The following is a 21,171-nucleotide window of genomic DNA, read 5'->3' as shown; positions in this document are numbered from 1 at the left end:
TACAGACTAGAAAAATTTAAGCAATTATTTTTATTTTGATTTCCCATATGGGTCTAGGAAGTGTATTAATTCTGCACTTCTCCTACATGCTTATAGTCTCAACAAACCATACACAAATAAGTGCTGAGTTATGCATTTTATTTTAGAAACAAATGCATATATCTTAATATCTTCATATATCTTAATACATATCCAAACTTTATGCAAATTCAATTTCTAAAATACAAAATGTTTTTTGTTCAGACATAGCTCTAGACATACACGGACATAGTTTAACAAGCTAACATTACTCTGACACTCAGATCCTTTAGTTATACTTACTCTGTCTGTATGACCAGGAGCCATTGACAACAATTTTCCTTTTCTCCAGTCCCATACACAAACTGTGTTTTTTGAATCCAAACCAACTGATACCAAACGCTAAAAAATGTCCAAAGTAAACAAATAAATCAATATATTAATGAAAGATAGAATCATGATTTTGAATGAATGATAAAAACTTCCTAACATATTTAAGTTAGAAGCAATACCTACATTTTGATATAGAAGAAAACATAACCTACATCTTGTGCAAAAGCTTCCACAGATGCATCTTTTCAGTTACATCATGATCATGAAAATCTTTGTAGATAACAATGCATTTATGATTTATAATGTTTAATGTACATAATTATATATAGCACACATGGCAAGGAACAGCCAGGAGACATTTGTAAAAAATGAATAATCACTGAAGTTAATGAAACTATATGTGTTTCATTGCATATAACTTGAAGAATTTAATGATTTATATTACAAGTTCAAGAGATACAAAAAAAATTATTTTCTTCAATCTTCTTGGAAACAAACAAAATATTATAAACAATTAAAAGCCTTTTGCTTGATTCTTCAAGACATGTATGATTAACTATTTCTGAATCCTTTCTCAAAACAAAATCCAACAAGACCCCAAATATACAATTTGTCTTTATGAAGTTTTTAATACTCAGAAAGAGTTTGAAACCAGTTAAACTGTAAAACCAGGAAGGACAAAAAAATTTTAAAAAAAAAATATAGAAAAATAAAAGTTTGAGATCTTCCTACGCTCTGCAGCCTGTCTTGTCTTCACTTTTATCACATCTGTTAACCAGTCAAAATTTTATTTTTCCTATAGAAATTCTCAACAGAAAGACTAACAGGATTGAATAAAAAGAAGCTGAGTGATTTTGAGCTTGGTTCTTAAAGAAAATTGAGTATTTTTGTTCAGTTTATGCATGAATTGTGATACCTCAGTGTTGATAAATAAAAGTTTTGCAAATCTTTTAGACAAAGTTTTTTCGCTGTTCAGCAGTTAATATCTACACACATTAAAGACAAATTTATTTTCAATTTCTATGGAGATTATCAAAGTGAGTTTGCAAAACCAAAAGTAAATCCCAAAGACAGGAAGCTATTCCCAATTTCTTTACTGTCTGAAAAAATCCAAGAATATGAGAAGAAAAATAAAAAAGTTAGATACAATTTCTATCCATGCTTCTTATTTATTAATACTGCAAAGTCTAACCTTTCTATTCCATTTTTGAAAACATTGTTGGAAGGAGCATCAGTTTCAACTCCAGTTATGCTTCCAAATAGTTCAATTCCAGTCCTACTACAGAACGAGTGTATAAATGCAGACTAGTTTTACAATTACTGCATACCCATCATAAAAATGTGGGTGAAGCCTTTCCAGGCACTGACTTCTCGAAAAGGGAGATTAAACAATGTTCTTGGTTGTCCTAAGAACTAGAAAATCTTGTTTCTAACGAGCACACCCACACTCAAGTAGACCTCAGAGAAGAGCAAAAAAAAACCAGCAAGCTTGGAGAATAAAGTATCATAAAGTGAGTTGAACTCTCAACACCGGGGAGACTGAAGGGTAACCTTGGGTTTAGATAACACAGTTGCACCAGTGAATCATCAGGTTCCCCATGACTAACAAAGAACAATAAAGAATAAATAATGTCCTCCTGTGCCAGACCAGTGTCGGTGAGAAGGAGAACATGTGTGTGGCACAGCCCGATATGAAAGATAAAACCTGAACAACTAATAAAATAAACTTTGAAGAAGGCTTGATCTCACTTCAATCCATACATTCCTTCCCAGTGGAGATGTCCAGCATCGTGACTATAATCCTATAGAGATCAGTAATAGGAACCATGTTTTTCTTGTGCTCCATATTGCAATCGCTTTTGTTGTGACTTTAGTATATTGCTGCATCACCCTAATCCTAACCCCTTACCCTAAACCCTAACCCTTACCCAAATAATGCCAAAGAAGTATATTTAACATCAAACATTAAACCTCTAAAACAACCTGGTTAAGGATTGACAAATTTGGACTTTAAAGGACGGACAAGATATAAACAAGTGTTTTGCAGATCTTTCTGAACTGGATTTGTGGTTTATAGTATTTTCATAGTGTACTAGTTAGAACAGCTGGGACCAGTTCATCACTGTATGGGTGTAACCCAAAACTTGTATTCTATAGCCTTCCATGCCATTTCCCAGAAACTCTTATCAACAGACCATTTATACCATCTGCCCAGAGCACCCCTGAATCCTCAGGCTATAAGCTGGGTGTTAAGAGGCCTGCGAGACAGGAGGATGCTCCTGTCCTCACACCCACTGTGGAACTCCCCACACTGAGGGAGGTACTGGGCATTCCTGCCTGAAACGGAGGATATATAATCTTGGAGTCTTGGGACTTTTTTAACCACTGGTGGGATCCAGAGAAGGACTGTGACCACCACTCCCAACCAGACTGAGACCACCACTCTCAACTGGACTGCAACCACCACTTTTCAACCAGACTGCAACCACCACTCTTGACCAGACTGCAGCAGCACTCTCACCAACAGGTTTTTTCCCTCTCCTTTTACTTTGGACTCAGGGGGCCCAACGAACACCACTCTGTTCATGCACTAGGGTGCTGGGTTATACATTTGAGTTTTGTGGGTTAAAATCAATTGTTTGTCTGTATAATCATATTTATTGTATTATTTTATTAAATTGTTATTCTGACTTATAATCTCTCTTTTGAGTTGGGTTCATTTCCCCTGCCGGTTTACCTTTAAACCAGCACACATAGGGAGACAATTCTGGAGATGCAGGTCTTGAAAAATCTGTATTCAGCTTTCCTTCAAGACAGCAAAATTCTAACAAATGCAACAAAAAAGGTGATCACACTGAAATGCCGAGCAAAGCAGACAGCCTAAATTCTGACCATTTATGGCTGTAGACACAAGAATCAGTACTGGGTACTCCTAGAACAAATCACAGATTTACCTTCAAAACCCTCCAATACACACAGGGGATGTCTAACTGCATGCAAAAAAAATTAGGGGACTTCAATCCTAATTTGATACATCTTGACCTTAAATTATTACGGCCATTTATGTGAGGAAGTGACACGAGTCTACACAGACAAGAGAAAAGATATCACAGTGAAGGAGAAATAATGTTCTAAGAAGAAGGTGACTCGAGGAGTTGACTTTCTAAACAGTGAGAAACCTAAATGATAAAATCTGTAGATCATTCCAACAAACTTTAAAATTCCCTACAACAATTACAGCATGTTTTAACAGAAACAAACTATCAGTAGGCTTTCCTCTGTTCATGTTCAATAGAGCTGCATTTGATATTCTCTTAATGATAGAAACTGGTCTCTACAATACATTCCCCACTTGCTAAATTATACTGACCTTTTTAGCAAGCAAAAGGAACTGAGAATACAGCTAAATCTGAGTATTCTATTGCAAGGCTGAGTGGGAGGGAAAGTGTTTCATAGACCAGGAAAGCACAACTGCAGAAAGGATTTTCACAGTTAATACCTTTTCAGCTGCTACCTAATGTGTATTTTCCATTTCTAACACATCAATCAAGAAAGCCTCTTTACTCACAGGAGCAAGGGTCTGGTAAAAACAATCTCCATTATAGGTAGCAGCTCTGAGAACCAATTCACTACTCAGAGAATGTTCTAAAGTAACAAAATTATAATCCAATAAAACATTTTTCTTGACTCTTCGATCCAGAACAAATGAGCCTGAACAATCAACCAAAATGTGGAGAGCCATCAGTGCATACAGAGAAAGGGATACTGCCTAGAGATATTTAGAGTCCAAGATGAGTAACACAATGGTACTGCTACCACTGTGCACATGACGTGCCCCTGCATAGGGGGTCCACTATCTTCAACCATTTGGTCTGACCCTGAGTTGTGGTCCACAGACCACAAGAACCTCCCTACCACCTTATATTCATTTCAAACTCTTTTGAAGTTATACTTTTCTTGTCAAATGTGAATCTTTGTCATTCATTAGTAATATAATTTTATTTTCCTCAACTTGAGAATAAGCATATAAAACTTGAGACAATATACTTTCTTTTTTAAGGAAAGTTACATGACAAGATTCCTAACAGATAAAATATTTATTCAAGTGTTTGAAAAAAGAATATTAATCACATACCTGACCATCTAAATCAAAAGCCAAGCAAGCTATACCATGTGTGTGAACGTCTTTCAGAACAGACACAGTTTGCACAGTGTATGAATCCCACACGCAGATGTACGGTTCTTTTCCAACTTGACCTGTTGCCACCAACACACGTTCAGGGTGCAAAGCAAGGCTGCCAAAAAAAGATACAAAACATTTTTGCATGGCACATGCATTTATATTTACCTAGTTAGTTGCACTAATATTTTCCCTTAAAAATTATTTTACAATATTTTCTCATTGATAGTAAATATTAACAAGTCATTTATTATCACAGGTTCCACAGCGGCTGTAAAATTCCCTTAATATAGTACATACCACCCTTTCTTCAATTTAAACCTTCAGGCCTTCTAAATTCAAACTAATTACAAAGTAGCCATTAATCCTCTGTTTCAAAAGTATTTATTATATTAAGTCAGATCTTCATGCACACTTACTTTCCCTGTCTTTCTCTTTCTTAACATTTAAAAACACAAGCAATGGGCAACAGAAGTTATTGTTTAACTATCTACATATCTATCACCAATGGAGTATGGATCAATGCATCTCCAAAAGTATTTCATTCCATATAGTATTTGATGCCCTTTTTATTAGAGGACTGAATAGCCTTCTGAAGCTGTCTCTCCACTGACTGTACAGCAAGTCAAAGCATGACTAGCTTAGACTAGATGCAACGACTACACTTCAGATGACTACACTGAGGAGCAATGAAGATTATCCTAAATGCCTTAATTTTAATGTAGAACAATCGGGAACAGTTGGTTTTGAATAACTAGCTACTTTCTGCCTTTCTAACATTGCAGAGAATTTTCTTACAGCTTGTATTTCAAAGCTATAGGAAGCTTTGTATTTTCAAAGTCCACTTGAGGATCACCAGAACTGTTTTTCCAAATCTGAGAACAAGCTAGAAAGCACGCTAGTCAGCAAGATAGTTCTTCATTTTGTTTGTGCAAGCAAGCTGCAAGGGAGGACATGAGGTCTGAAGAGTCAGCTTTCATAATACAGAAAGGTAAGAATATATTCTAATAGAAACCCAAACAAGCTACTTGATGACATTCTACACAGACTAAGTACAGCAGTCCAAAATGATGTAGAAATACGATATGTAAATCAGGAGGACAAAATTTCCTAAGTTTGCTGTTTAATTTGCCTAAAAAATTTCTTAGCCTAATGAATCACAGGGTAATGAATGATCTTCAGAGACTGCTGGACAGAACTACTCACAACATATAGTAAATGTATTTATCTTCTCAAAGTCACTTGGAAAAGAGAAAGGTTGAGCCAAGATGATCTTACACCTGAACACAGATTTCAATAAGGGAAGTTCAAAGGGTGGAGACAAGGGGAGTTTATAAACATAGAAGAAATAGCAAGGTTAAAGCTAATCAGGAAATTACCAGAAAAATAAATATCTAACTCAAAAGTTGCATACATTTTCTATATATAAAAAGAGCCAGAAAAAAACACATTAGAAGATGCTTAATATTTTATGAAGTCATATTACCGTATATACACTTCTACATTTTTTCTGGTTTAATACAGCAATTCAGTTGGTTGATATTACTTGACAAATTCCATATGCACAACTCTAAGAAGAACTTTTAACTTCAAAGTTAAAAAGGTAAAAAGCCTCTGAACCTTTCAATTCTTTAATGGGAATTTCTGCCCTTTGCTACTCCACATTATGCTCAGGACCAGGATCAAGCAACCAACATTTCCCCACTTTGCTTCACTTCAATTCCAGAGTTGTTTCTCTAGTTTTTCCCTTCTTCTTTATTTGGCAGAGCAACTTTGCAATTAAAAAATAAAGCAGAAAGGAGCTGGCAGGCAAAACTTACCACATTTCACTTCAGTTCTGCCACCTAGTCCTGACCAACACCTGCACATCTCCCAGAGAACGCACAGGCAGATGGTGTACTCATGGGGAAAAAGGAAAAGCATCTGGAGGGGAAGAAAATGCTTCATCCAGAATGATCTAATTTTTACAATGGCACCACAGAAAGAAAGATATTAGACCACGTGGGCAATAAAGAAATTTGAGAAACGAAGTGAAAAGAATAACCAAGAAAAAAAAAAAAAGGAAAGGAAAAAAAGAAAGAGAGATAGAAGCTAAGAGGAAAAAAGAAAAAACACAGCAGTCTCGTGTCTGATTCATGACCTCTTCAATCCTGTACTTAGCTGTGCTATTAGTGCACTGTGCATTTTTAGAAAAGTGAAAAGCACTCCACAGTTGCAACTTTGAAAAACAATCAGGCACCACCTTGAACACACATGCATCCAAAAGCAACCCCACACTACACCTTAGAAAACACTTCACAGCAACCAAAAATTAGCTTATCATGTTTTTAACTAAAGACCAGAAGCAAGAAATGCAATGAATCAGAGATGGAAGGGACAACAGTAAAGGCACTGCCAAGGGCCAGGAAAACTTTGTCCTAGCCCAAGTGTGCCAACTAATTTCATTCGAAGAATATTAAGTGAATATAGAGAATGCTTCCTCTCTTTCTATTTAATAAATACAAAATAAAAACTAATAGCAATATCATAGTATTAGTTCTTTCAACATCATGATGCAAAATACTGGCTTAGACAACTGAGCTCAAATTCTGCTTTGCTATGGGATAATGCAGTTCAAATTAAGATCCAAAGCCTGTATTTTAATCCCAACAGACAACACTTTAGAATTACCAATGTCCTTCCTTTACCACTTCAGTCTCTATTATAAATTGCTAATAACTTTTCTAGACAGTAGAAGAAAACAAATGTTCAATAAATACTTTAAAACAGCAAGCTTTTTTTAAAAAAATGCCAACATGGAGAAGAGCAGTTTGCAGAGGCTGAAGAAATACTTACCTGAAAATACCTTTCCTCACCATTTCCTACAGACCAAGGAGTGAAAGATAGGTTAAAGTACTACTTGGAAGTATTTTATCTCACAGGCTATCAGAACAGATGGAAAACAGAAGAATGGAAAGAGTCAAGGGACTGTTATTTCTATTACCGACAGTAAGAAAGTAACCATGAACATCTGCTATACAAAGACTACACTAACTCATGGGCATGATGCAGTTAACAGGATCAAATAATGAGTTGGAGTTGTCTCTGGATACCTCAGGTAAGATCTTCAACACACCTCTACTGAGGTGTTAACAGCATACAACTATTGGGATGGTATCTGAAGTAGCTGCTTACCATCCATCCACAGTTCCTGAGGTCAGGTAGAAAAGCATGAGTGTGGCTCAGCTCCTAAGGCAACTTTCCAATCTGTTACTGTGAGATCTGTGGACTTTACTACACTGACTCTCTCAGGAATACTTTCTTACATTTTTTTCTCCTAGGGAGAAGGAGGAGATTACTTAGTGGCATGAGAAGCTATGCACTCAGGAGGAGTTCCCTTTACTGCCCTGGTAATGACCTATCCAAGTTACACTGCTGAAACCGTGCTTGCATCTAGCCCACACAGCTAGACTCTAAACTGGTGCCTGATTTCTTTCCTCTTCCTTGTGGGATGGCTAAGCTGATGAATGAGATATTGCTGCTTGTCCAAAAAAGGAAACAGATATCCCTAATGACACAAGTTCTTCAGGACTTCTTATTTACCTCTGGCCTTTCTGACCTAGGCTTCTCAATAACAGATGTTAGATCTAATGCAGTGTCTCAGAAGAGGCAGATATGTCCAAACATGTCCAAACAACATGTCCAAAAAGCAAACATTATCATGAAACAAAGCAGGTATTAGGCTAATAAACTGCTAAGTCAAATTAATTTTGAAATTGGCTATAAAATTTGGTACTTCTTGAAAGAATTCAGAAGCAGAAAATTCAAAAAACCTGCCTGTCACTATTGCAACAAAGCCAAATAGCTGGACTTGTAATGAACTGAGATTTCCACTGATATGACTGAATGACAGGTCTTTTCCTAGATAGATATTCAAATTGGGCTGAAAATACAGCTAGAGTTTAAACAGTATACTGAAAAGGGATATGTTTCTCACTTTGGTGCATTCAAGTCCCTCTTTTTAATTCATACAGAAAAGGTTCTTTCTCCCTTTTACAGCAATATGTAAGAATTTCCTACCATTTTGACCAGATCCATGCACTGTACAATACCTATGATAGATTATTATATTAAATATTAATGGCAGCCTGTGGGGAAAAAAAAAAAAAAAACCTGTCCATGCTGTGTCTGTTTGGGATGAGACCAGAGTCATGGACAAGACCCCACAATTTGTGTGAGGTTTGTAGTGGCAGGGGATCCTGAAGGAGAATAGTCAATAATAAACTACTTTATAATAAAAGAAATTAAGCGCTTTTTTTTCATCTTTATTTGGTTTGTGTTGAGCGTTAACAGGCATTGATTAATACAGACAAGCTGCAGACAAGGATACAGTATTAAAGATGATGTTTCCTTAGCAACAATATTGGATGAAAATCCAAGAATATATTCATGTGACTACTCCTGAGCTTCATAAAAGTAGGGCACCAGTAAAAATGCACAGAAGAATGTTGCAGTAAAATAACAGCATCTCAGATATCTATTAATTATTAGTTAATTTCAATTGTCAAATTGTTTCTATGTGTCAATACAGCAAAACATTTTCATTGTATGTTTACAGAATTTTACATTCAGTTGAGAATATTTTTTTGTTTGCTGTCATTTATTCACATTACCCCAGAAAGAGTAACAGGGGAAACTACAAACCATTTCTGTCATACTATTTAAGTTTCTAGAGCAGAAAGAGCTGTAATCAGCAAACATCTCTCATCAAAGGCTTAAACAGATCAAGTCAGAGCACACTTACTTCCCATAGACAAAACAAAGCAGTATTCATCATAGAGCATCACTTATGGGTCTTCCATAACAGCACCAATAATGTCAAATATAGCTTTCTGAAGATTCTTAAATTGCAAAAGCATCCAACTTCAAAGTAAGAGAGTCTGAACTGGAGACATGGAGGGTGAATTAAAACTGTACATTGATTATTCCCAGCTGCAGTTTATCTCATTACCATTCCATATTTTCCCCTCTTGGATCTGAATGTTTTTTTGTTAATGAGAAACATTTATAAACAACCTAGAGAATCCTAAAGATTGCTTTGGGTTCCCATCTGCTCCTAAATCCAAGGTGGAGGGAGAGAGGGAAGCCCAGATGAGCTTCAAAGAGTGAAACAGTGAGTACAGCAACACCGATGTGAAGTTCCCAACTCACCCAATATGAGAAGTGAGGAAAGAGATTATGGGGACTATACGCTCCTTTATACAGATGTGCATTTGACCTTAGTCATGTCCTCCACTGCTCTGGAAGGGATTGGCTTCAGTTTTCTAGTAAGAGTAACCATTCATAAAAAAATGATTAAAAATAAAGATATTCCTCTTCTTTCCAAATATGAATGATTTTGCCAGTGCCAACGGGAGACCTCGTGGTTTAACTGAGTGAGGTTGGTGGTTTTTTACAAATTCTACATGATCTTGACACTTTAATCACCAGGTTTTTACAGTCTGAGGAAAAAATTTCTTTTCTAATATGCCCCTTGAAAAAGAAGACAGCAAAATTACTTGCATGCTCTTAGTTAAAAAATCTTCTCACATAAAAATTAGAAATATCATACACTCCAGAATGGTTTGGAGACAAATAATGTCCTGTTATCCTTTATTAACTAATCATATGAAAGAAGCAATTCTGATTGCTTCTGATAACTGGTGGTACAATAATGTGACATACTAAAGCCTGAAGGTAAGTTACCAAGGAATGGAATCCCATCTCAAAAAATATCCAGCTTCCTTCTTTCCTCATAAGACAATGCACGGACTTAAGTTTATATCTTATAAAGGTTTAAATAATTAAACTGACAAACTAGCAGTAAGATAAAAAAAAGGAGGCCAAAAAAAAAGGAAAAAAAAACCAGAAGCACAAGATCTGTGAAGAGAAGAGGCAGTGCAATCAGTTCTCAGTAACTTAGGAGGGAGGCAGTCCAGCTATTCAGCTCCTTTGGGTCATTAGATCTGATGACCTGAAAGAGATCCCTTAACAAATCAGCAAGCACCATTAAACCATTTGGTTAGGATTTGTCAGTCACAACGTTAGAAAGCAGTCCTTCACATACAGTGAAAAGCATACAAACCTATCATAGACTGACAAACCAAGGCAGTCTAAAATCAAGGTGGAAACACTGATTTCCCATTCTAAACAGTTTACAAGCTAAGAAACTACTTCAGTAAAGATTATCATGCTGTAGCCACTTAATTATGGGAAAATTGAGACAATTATGGTTATAAAATCAGAACAGAATTAATTTCAAATAAATTTTGTAACAAAATTCAGGCTAGAAAGGGAAACTGAATGACAAAAAATTCCCACAGTTAAAATTACTTAGCCAAGACCATTTCAAAAATTTCTTTTGAGAAAAAGGTTATTTTGGATGCTTCTGACCTCAGAAGTTAATGAATTAAATTTGCTTGAGGTACAAAATTTCTTCATTATCACTAAAACCTTCAAACAACTCTTCACTCAGTCATTGCATCTCCATAGAAGATTTACAACAGTTTCTCACTACTAATTTTCCATCTACTAGATCTTCTAGTATTATATAGGGAAAAAAAAATCACAGAATGTAAAATTTTCTTTCATATTTCTGACCAAGTATATTAAACAGCTATTCAGTCTTCTCTCCTATGGGATATATTAATGAAAAACTGCTCTGTGCAAGAACTTATCATCTGAATATTCAAGAGTGAAGTCACAGAGTAATCAGTGACAATTTTTGAAAGGTTCTTTTATACAGAAAGGTTATCCTGATAAAATTAGTAGTTGGCTTAAAATAAGGAACAGTGGGAATAAGGCAGTAGCAGAGCTGTGAGTGAAAAAAGCTGAGATAAGCACAACATTCTGTACTTCAATGGACTGCATTTCACTGTCAACCAAAGAAGGTTTAGAGCAGAAGAGAACACTATCTTGCCAACCCTGGAGACTGCAGATGCACTAGATTTCTTCGCAAGTTCTTGAGAAGTTCAGGCCTACAGGTGTTCTGCAGGTGTTAGACAGAGGTGCTTTCCTACAGAAAAAGAAAGTCAAGGACTCCAGAACACTTTATAATTTACCATCCTGCCATCCAACTTCCTACTTAGAAAGGTGAGAAGAGCCAGGATACCACTTAAAGCTCAGACATCATCTGAACCCTTGTTTAGAAAAAAAACTACAAATGGGACCGAGGCCACAAAAGTATTTACACAAAAGACCATCTGCTAAAACAAGTAAAACCCCCACATGTACCAGACCCATAAACAAAACAGGAAAGAAGCATGTGAAAATGTAATACTAAAGGGACTCAGAAGTCAATGTGTATTTGGTAGGCAGTGAAAGCTGTTGACCCTGTGGGCTCACAAACTTAATTATTAAAAATTACTTAAATGGAGAAGATGGATAAAGAGTATTCATGTGCAACAATTTCAAGAAAATACAACTCTTCTGTGCAAAAATTATGTTTATCTCCAGAATACTGATTCAGTTGAATAATCCCAGTAAGGGAATGGAATGGAATACTCATTATCATAAGCATATGCTGTAACCTGCAAAAGATAAAACCACAATTATTCATAAATTAATTTATTACCGAATAATGTTTCAAAGGCTATTCATTTTCATGGTATTGATTTCTATGGCAGAAGAAACAGCAATTGAAAAAACAGTTAGTAGAAGAGGAACTTGTAACTAAAAACACAAATATCATCTAATGTGTGACCTTGATCTAAAAACAACCCAAAACATTTATCAGTTCTCAAATATTCCCGTTATTTCTTCAAGTACTCTGGAAGGCTATTTCACTTAAAATGTCACACTCGCCACAATAAATCTTCAGGTAATTTCCAAATGCCGTCTGATGCCTTGTCTTGATCTAAGATAAAGCATCATTCACCTTGCTTGTTCTTGTAGAGAGATTATAAACAGGGAACAGGGATTAACACAGTTCTAAAAGTCAAGAGAAGGTTTATACAGTTGTCAGTTAACCAAAACATAGAATTAATCCACTCACTCTGCACACAGACTGTCTTGATAAAATGGAGACATCTTACTACCACTTACCTCAAAATACTAAAATGCATAAATTCTTTTAAGTTATTTCTACCCTTAAGTATGTTTTGGGTTTTTTTCCCAGTGGTATGTATGTATAATGTTTGTATGCACCTATAACACAGTCTGACATTTTCAGGAGCTTTGTTCATAAAATACGTTATCCTATCATTCAGAAAATTTTATTTTTAACATTATATGCAACTAGATTATATGCAACTAACATTATATGCAACTAGATTTAGTCACAAGAAATATACCACATAAACAGAAAGAATCAAAGCATTAAAATAATACTTTTTCATCCAGTCTTTTAGAGCATTGTTATAAAACTATGTCGTATCTACAGATTTCATTCTCCAATTCTGGTAAAGTAAAAAATACAATAAGTAATCAGGAGTGAAAAGTGTGAGCTAGATGTGAGAACATAATGATTTTACTATAACTATGACCAATTTATAAACAGGATTTTCAGCTTGGACACATTTTCTTTATTACTAGGTCTGGTCCTTTGCCTCAGTGTTGTTTCTCTTCTTTTTAGTTAAATTCTTCACCTTAATCAAGCATTTTATTTACATGTAACTTTATGTCAAGTATCTTATCAATATACCTTATATGAAGCCAGAGGAAAATTAACATGTAATTGATCCTATAGTAAACAGAATGTAAAAGGCAAATGAAAAATTTTCCTAAATGTAATCTGTCACAGATTTGGCTAAACCATCAGTAGAAGTACCACCTTCAGGTACCTCTAAAGCTGATCACTTTGTTCAAACTGACATTATTCTCTCCAAAGTTATGGCACTCACTCTTTGGACACATTTCTCTTGATTCTTGAATTCAAACCCCAGAGAAACATCCAATCCAAGTTGCAGCAGTCCTTGGAAAGGGGAAAGTTCAAACCTGAACAGAATGCCAAGATCTGCTCAGGTTTTTTCCTGTGCCAGCCACAAATCCTACAAGCTATGCCTACAATTAGGCACAGATTGCTCTAGAAGGATGCATAGGTGAGAATTTTCTGAAGACAGGGTCCTGGTTCTGAGACTGGATATGCACCTCAGCAGTCTGTCAGCTGAATCAAACACAGAAATATCTCTTGGAACTAATCTAAAGCATATGTTTAACATTCTTTTATTTCCATAAACCTGTTTTAAAACCTAGTAATTCTGTTTATATTTGGACAGTATAAAGCGGAAAAAAATCCTGTGAACAAATGTGCTTACCTTGGCTCGGAAAAAGAGGCATTTCAGTTCACAGCTCAAGAGGAATTATTACTCCTATTTTAGAAAACCACTGTTTTTCAGCATAGGAACATCACTCTGATGCAAAACAGTGCTAATCCACAGACAAACAATACCAAGACCCCCAAAAAAGGAGTCTCCAAAAATATTTATCAAATATGATCCCATGAATATTTCAGCAATTACAGGCTGGACATTGCTGTTAGGATAGCAGGCTTGGTTTGAGGGTTTTTTTGCACGTTTGGGGGGTTTTTTTGTTTGATTGATTGGGTTTTTGGTTAGGTTTTTGGGGGTTTTTTTTGCTAACATGAGAGGATGTGTGTTTTTAAAGCAAAAGAATCAGATTGACCTGGGCATACAGATACTGGTCTAGATCCACCCTGTCTGCAGCCCAAAGCAATAGGTACTATAAAGGAACTCCCCTGAAAAAGCTTGGAGGATCAAGCAGTGAAATGAAATTAGAAACCCATGAAAAATGGTTGGAAGGATCGTTCACTGTATCTTCTGAAGTAATATCTGAACACCCAGGGCTTTCATAAAAGAATAAGCATCAGGCACCATCTTACAGATCCTATTCAAAAGAAAAGGAGTCTACCAGGAAGCCTCTCAGCAGTGATGAGGAATCCTAGTTAAAGGGGAGTCTTTTGCAACTAGGCTGAGGACAGTTATTCTGAAGAAGAGATACAGTATTTCTCTGGAGTTTTAAGAATATATGTATCCTCTAGCAGCAAGGTAAAATAACAAAAAACCCCCGCTTTTTAAACAGTGGTCTCACAGAGACATCTTGTTTTAAATGCAGCACAGTAGTGGTGTTATCAGATGGAGCACACACTGGAATTCTTTGTGGTTTCTATCTTTTACAATATAAAACTGATAGGTATCATAAGCCTGACTTAAGAATTCAATCATATCTTTTGCTACCAAGACTTAAGGCAATCTCGGCTGATTCTGACCTTTTTTGTGCAAATCAAGCACTGCATTTTTAAAGTCCATGACTATTGTAGTGGCTACAACAGCAACGCAAAATAATGATACTGGTTACTTCTTGTAGAAATTAAAGTCTTTTGTAGCCCATGGAGTAATCAGAGCAATCTGTGCCCTAATGCAGGTAGTTTATACATATCTATAACATTCTGTAAGGTGCTTCACTGTTGCACCAGGGGAAATTCATACTACAGATGACACATCAGCATCTCTTTGGGCAGAAAATCTTGAATACATGTTTTTGAAAAGAATATTCAGTAGCATCTCAGTTAAACATTCAACCAAATTATTAAGATGGCTATGAGAACTTTCACTTTCTGACATTTAAGTTCAAAGAAAATTATAACTTTTCTTTGCAAGCTCAGTAGTTCTGATTACCATGTGAACATGCCAAAATCAATAAACCATTCCAAGTAAAATAAATATATAGTGAATAAACCAATTTCCTTGATAATTCTATAACAGTGTAATAATTTAAGTTTGTAACAAATCTAAATTTTAATATGAGCACATGACTAATCTTTATCAGTCCAGATTAGACAGCTTTGCCACTTTTATGAATAATAAATTACTTTTCATTTAAATTAAATGATAGATAAAAATGTTGTCCCAAATCACAAACACAACTCTGTAAGTGGTATAATAACATTTTGAAAAACTGGGTAAACTACATCTTAAAGTAAAAAAAACCCTTGAGGTATTATATAAAGTAAAACTAAATTCTCCAGCTTTTTTAGCTTAATGTCAGTGTCAGCTTAAGCTTTAAAAACCTCAAAATGTAGATGACATAAAACTAAAAACATCTCATCATAATTATTTCAGGTTCCGCTTCAAGTATGTATCTCTTAAAAAGCCTACATTGCTTGTGTTAACAATTACAGTAAAATCTAAACTAATTTTTTGATATGTCATACAGAACATGTACACTATGGTTTTCAATCTAAAACAATTACAGAGGGGAAAAAAATGAACTCTCAATAATTATCTTCTAAACCTGAAGTTTAATTTATGTCTTAATTGAAACTTCAAATTTTGCATTTAAAACCCCAAACATCTGACTTCATACCAACCCTTCAAAAGAATTATATTATTGAAACATGCCAAGTTTCTAGGCTAAGATAGCCTACTGTTATCATAATAACATTGTTAACACAATAAGCCAACCTCATAATGCTGTTAAAATTCAGCCAGGAACATACTTTCCTACCTATATCAAGAGGATCACTAACAAATTAAAGCATTGAAAACATAGGTAAAGAGAAACATAACTTCTTTGGCTGTAATTTGGAAAAGGTGAAAGATTAGAGCAGACCTCAAAATTTCTGCAGAAATTACTCCAAAATTTTTAAAAATTAAATACTCTTAAGCCTTTGGTTATATTTCCTGTTTTTCTCAGACATTGTCCCAAAGCCTCACTTTATTGCAACAGTTATGAGAAAAAGACCCAACTACCAAATCAAGAAAAGCATTTTCTACAGCACCAGGACATTTTCCCTTTAAAGTATTGACCTGACCTGACCCTGCCTGTGAGTGCTGACACAATCAGATCAGAAGGTGATGTGACTGCTGGCTATGAAAAGCACGATGCATGAAGGCAAGCTCCTAAGCCTGTAGCTCCTTGCTGTGTTATCTACTTTAATCAACTTCTAGTATGGTTTAGATGTTCAGTTCTGGTTGGATATTTTTGATATTACTATTCATGTTGTTTTAATTAGGAAAAATATAGTTTTTTATGGTATGCAGGTGTATTAAGCAACAGGTTTACTCTAGCCCCACTTCAAACTGAATCAAAAAAATATCTTATTCTGTATTCCTAAAATATTTTCATTTTATCAAACCAAATCCAAGCAAAATATTTTTTAAAAGATGATGCACAAAGCTCTTGGTAAAAAAAAAAATTGTAATGAAGGCTCAGTAATAATTCCCTCAAAAACCATATTTCAGCCTGGTAGAACATGTTCCAGAAAAGCTCTAGAACCACCCAGAAAATTCAGTTTTCCTCAAGGAAAAGGTAGATCTTTCCTTGAGGGAGATCTTTCCTCTCTCCCTCTGATCTCTTTAAGATATGAACATGAATCTTCCCTCCAGATTTTTACAGATCTGACAACTTGAGACCACTTAACACGAAAAGCTGGTCAGCACTTAACTGGGACTTTGTCCTTGTGAAGCATGGCATAAAATGGTCATCGGGGGAATTATCTCACCCCTTGTCCTACCAAGTGCTTCTGCTGTAAAAAATGCCATTTTGACTGATAGACAGTCAAAACATACTTAAGCTAGAGGCTTATAGGAGGACTGCTTAGCTTAATTATGACATAATTTAGGTCCTATTAAGTCATGACTTCTTCAATGGAGGAATATAAACGATGTCCTTAGAGATCCTCTGGAGGTGATGAAGTGAGAGTCAATTGATTTATCTTTAGTATAAACAAATGAAACATTGCACCATATAAGCCCAAGAATAAGCTAAGGGAAAGACATGATTTTTCAGTTGGAAATCTAAACTTTCCAAGGAAAAAAAGAAATCAGTCCCTCCAAATATCATATTCAGAAAAGAAAAATGCCTTAATGCCTTATTAAGGAAGTACAATAGTTTGGTGAAATAACCCATTCAAGTGATTTGAGTTGCTGTAATAAATCTCTTGGAATGGTGCACATTACATAGTTTCAACATTATGTTGCTTTCATTCTTTGAAGAAGGCAGTTCCTCCATCAAGTGCAAATGGAGAACAAACCCCAGGTGTCACATTTGAGCAGGAACCCACCAGCAAACACTCCAAAGCCTGGTTTTTTGTTACAGAAAAATGAACTATTTAAGAGTATTTGGTTTTGCAGTAAACATTCCATTGCATATCAAAACCCCACGATCTTTTCTCAGTGTCTAATTTTCGTCAAGAAAAAAATAATTTGAAAAATTATTTCCTTAACTAGACTTACATTAAATTATTTTTATTTGAATTTGCATGTGGGAAGATCATAAATTAATGTTTGTAGTCAAAACACTGAAGCTTCGGAACAGAATTTCCAATTCTGGAAGCTCTTACTGTTCAGCTTGGGCCTACAATTTTTATTTCTGCTTGGGAAGTCACTTGACTTGTCACTGGGCACCACTGAAAAGAGCCTGAATCCATCTTCTTTACACTTTCCCTTCAGCTGTTTATATAGATTGATCAGATGCCCTCTGAGCCTTCTCTTCTCTGGGCTGAATGGTCCCAGCTCTCTCAGCCTTTCCTTGGAAGAGATGGTCCAGTTTCTTAACCATCAATGGGATCTCAAAGTGGTCCTTCAATGGACTGTCCTGTAGCTCCACATCTCTCATGTAATGAGGAGCCCAGAACTGGACACGGTACAGCCTCACTGTACTTATAGAGGGGAACTGTTCCTACCACAGACTTTCTTTGGGACTTCAGAACACAGACTGGTTTCCTAACACTGTCCCTAATAATCCAGAATGTATCCACGCTGTAGGTTTCCTAAGCATTATACAAGCAACATTTTCATGTGTTTCTATGCATGACCCATTTCACATTTGAAGCATAACGTTAAAATTAATTTTACTCTTGTTTTCCTCCAGCACAGTTATTAAAGGATCCAAAGGGGGACAGCCTTCATCAATGGCTATGATTATTGAAATAATTTGGGAGATTACCTTTCTGCAAATGAATAAACAACAGATTTTGTTTCTAGAAAGAAAGATCTGGACTGCATAAAATTCAAGGGCAGACAAACAATTCCTCCCATGCTGAAGAGTGTTTTTCCTCTGTCACCCAAGTAATTCAAAAGACAGAACAGGCTGCACATGGAATGAATAATTAAAAAAGTTCTCCTTATGTGGCAACTGTGCTATTCATTCAGTTACATTCCCTGAAATCAAAATACACAACTAACCATGAAATTCCTTGTGAAAATTCATAGAACTGCTGCCAAACCAATTAATAGAATTCCATCTGATAAAATTTTGTAGCTATACTTAGAACCTATTGTTTAACATTTGTGCTTGACTGTCATCTGGAGTTAGGGTAGAGACACACAGCATTTATTCTAGACAAGAACAAGAAAATAAATCTGACAGCAGATACCTTAACTTACAATTACTTCAACTGTTTGTTGAGATTTTGGAGAACTAGGATGAATCTTAGGGTGCCAGACTACTGGGGGAATACAAAAGATGGAAACAAAACAATTTCCTTCTACATTCTTGTGAAATCTGTTTGGCTCTTTTTCTGAGAAAAGATAATCTCTTTTTTCATAAGTTTTTTTCATTACTAGAATCTAATGAAAAGGGACCAAAGAGAGGCACAAAGCCTCTCTCACAGAATGAGGTGGTAGAAATACACAGCATCTTTATTAAAAAAGTCCAACAGCTAGTCATCCAAAGTCATAACAATGTATAGTTAACAAAAAGAGAGGGTGAGGAAAAGATCTGTTGCCATTCAAAACTAGGATGTGACTAATCACTGCACTGCTAGAATTTCTGTTTGCAAACCACAGCTGACAGCCACATAGAGGAAGCCTGGACCTGCCTCCCTGAGAGCATTAGCCAGGAGCAATCTTAGAAAGCAGCTGACAGAGTCCAACAATTTCTTAGATGTTGATAGTTAGACTAACATTGAGAGTGCAACAATAAGTAGATAAATCCGAGTTGGTGAATAGAACTAACACCAGGGAGCAGAAGTGATTTTGATTATCACTAGAACCTTAGAAATGTTGACACTAAAAAGATATAGGTTTTTTGCCTTGGAATAAAGGAGCAAGATCATGGAATCTTAGGCAGGGCAATCTCTTCTAGATTGAGCTGAATTTTGAAATACAAAAAAATTACAGTCTTAAATAAAGTGTCTAGGAAGACCACAGTTTAGTGGCCAGAGGTTGGGCTTCTTCTTTTTGTTTCTTGGGAAACAAAGTTCAACACGATTCCTACAGAGTTGACAGAAAAAAAAGAAAAATTGTCTTAAGCTGTGATTTACACAAGTGAACCATTTTTCTGGAAACACCCAAATACTGTCTCTGTGAGAATACAGATAAATGCTTTGCCATTCTTGTCACCTGTCTTGTATATACTTCTGCTCCCTGTAAACATGCAATCTCTCTCTCTACAGTCTTGGATACAGAGAAGCACAAAGGGGGAAAAGAACCATATGTTTTAATCGAACTCAAAGTAGAAAGATTTCTTTCTCCTTTGTCTTTGTAGCAGGGTATCTGGTAGTTTCTGGTACTATAACTACTAATGGTAAAGAATTTCAGTGTTTTCTGAATAATTCTTCAAGTTATGTTTGCCCTAAAAACACAGCTCTGCATGAGTCCTAGGGCAGAAGATACACGATTTCTTTCCCCCAACCTAGTCCCAGAGAAGGAAAGTATATAGATTTTAGACAGGAAGGGACACAGCCTATGGCTCCTCAACAGCAGAGCTTAGGTGCCATTATCAGCAGAAATTCAAGAATTTTACTAGTATAAAATGTGCCAGCTACAAACCCTAAATGTACCACAAACATTTTACTAAAGTAGTCACACTTTACTGATTATAAAGTTCTAGGAATAATATACAACAGCACTATTATTTGCCCACTTAGTCACATGATGAATTAAAAAGTAGGACAGAGATAATAACCCTTCCTCATTTGTCTCCTTTTGACAGAGAAATGTAATTCCTCTTCTTTCTGTGACCAGCACAGTTGTGTGGTTGTTTTGCACCAGCAAAGAGATAATGGTACAAAACGATAATTACAAATAAATGCAAAGTTTGAGCTCAAAACAGACATCACATAAAGCAAAATATGCGTTTTTGTCAAGTCTGCTAAAGATCTCAAAAAGATGCACTGGTTTAACTTCAGATTGAGCTTTTACTTTTCAATGGCATCACCAATGCCAGATGAAAAGTTAAGTCCCAGTAAAATTCCAATACTCTGAAGGTCAGAAAAAGATGGTCACAGCTAATAAATAAAAATGTAAAAACATTATTCTAAAAGTGTCCTTTGAGCACGTCAACATAGAGAATAGACCAGGTGACATCAAAGGCTTTTGGCAATAGACAGCCATTTAAAAAGGTGGATGACTTAGGGGTTTCCAATTTTCTCACCTTACATAAAAAAAGTAAAATACATAAACAGGACTTAGCCCAGACAAATAAGGAGCCCCAACATGAGCATCAGTTTCCCGTATGACAAGTTAATACTCTGAAGGGGCATCTTCTGAAATCTTTCTACTGAGGTCTCTCTGACACAGGATGGACAGCCTACATTAAATAACCCATGATCCTCTAAATCAATAAAATTATGGAGAGAACAATGGTAAGATCTAACCTGAACACACCAACACACAGTTTCTTCCTTGTCTATCATAAAGCAAACCATTCTACACCTCACA

General features: G+C 35.7%; 1 protein-coding gene across 4 annotated transcripts in view; it reads right to left on the bottom strand.

The window, feature by feature from the left end:
- The window catches only part of EML5 (EMAP like 5), a 112,868-nt gene that overhangs the window by 87,732 nt on the left and 3,965 nt on the right, over positions 1–21,171 (bottom strand). For all 4 annotated transcript variants that reach the window (XM_027637921.1, XM_027637922.1, XM_027637923.1 and 1 more), the window contains exons 2-3: positions 4,487–4,646; positions 322–420 (exon numbers count right to left, since the gene is read on the bottom strand). In XM_027637921.1, the coding sequence (XP_027493722.1) occupies positions 322–420; positions 4,487–4,646 (259 nt within the window). The remainder of the gene's footprint in view (positions 1–321; positions 421–4,486; positions 4,647–21,171) is intronic.

The sequence above is a fragment of the Corapipo altera genome, unplaced genomic scaffold, assembly GCF_003945725.1.
Source record: "Corapipo altera isolate COAL_440 unplaced genomic scaffold, ASM394572v1 23, whole genome shotgun sequence".
Lineage (NCBI taxonomy): Eukaryota > Metazoa > Chordata > Aves > Passeriformes > Pipridae > Corapipo > Corapipo altera.
The sequence above is the reverse complement of the archived record's forward strand: the minus strand, read 5'-3'. Positions and strand labels throughout refer to the sequence as shown.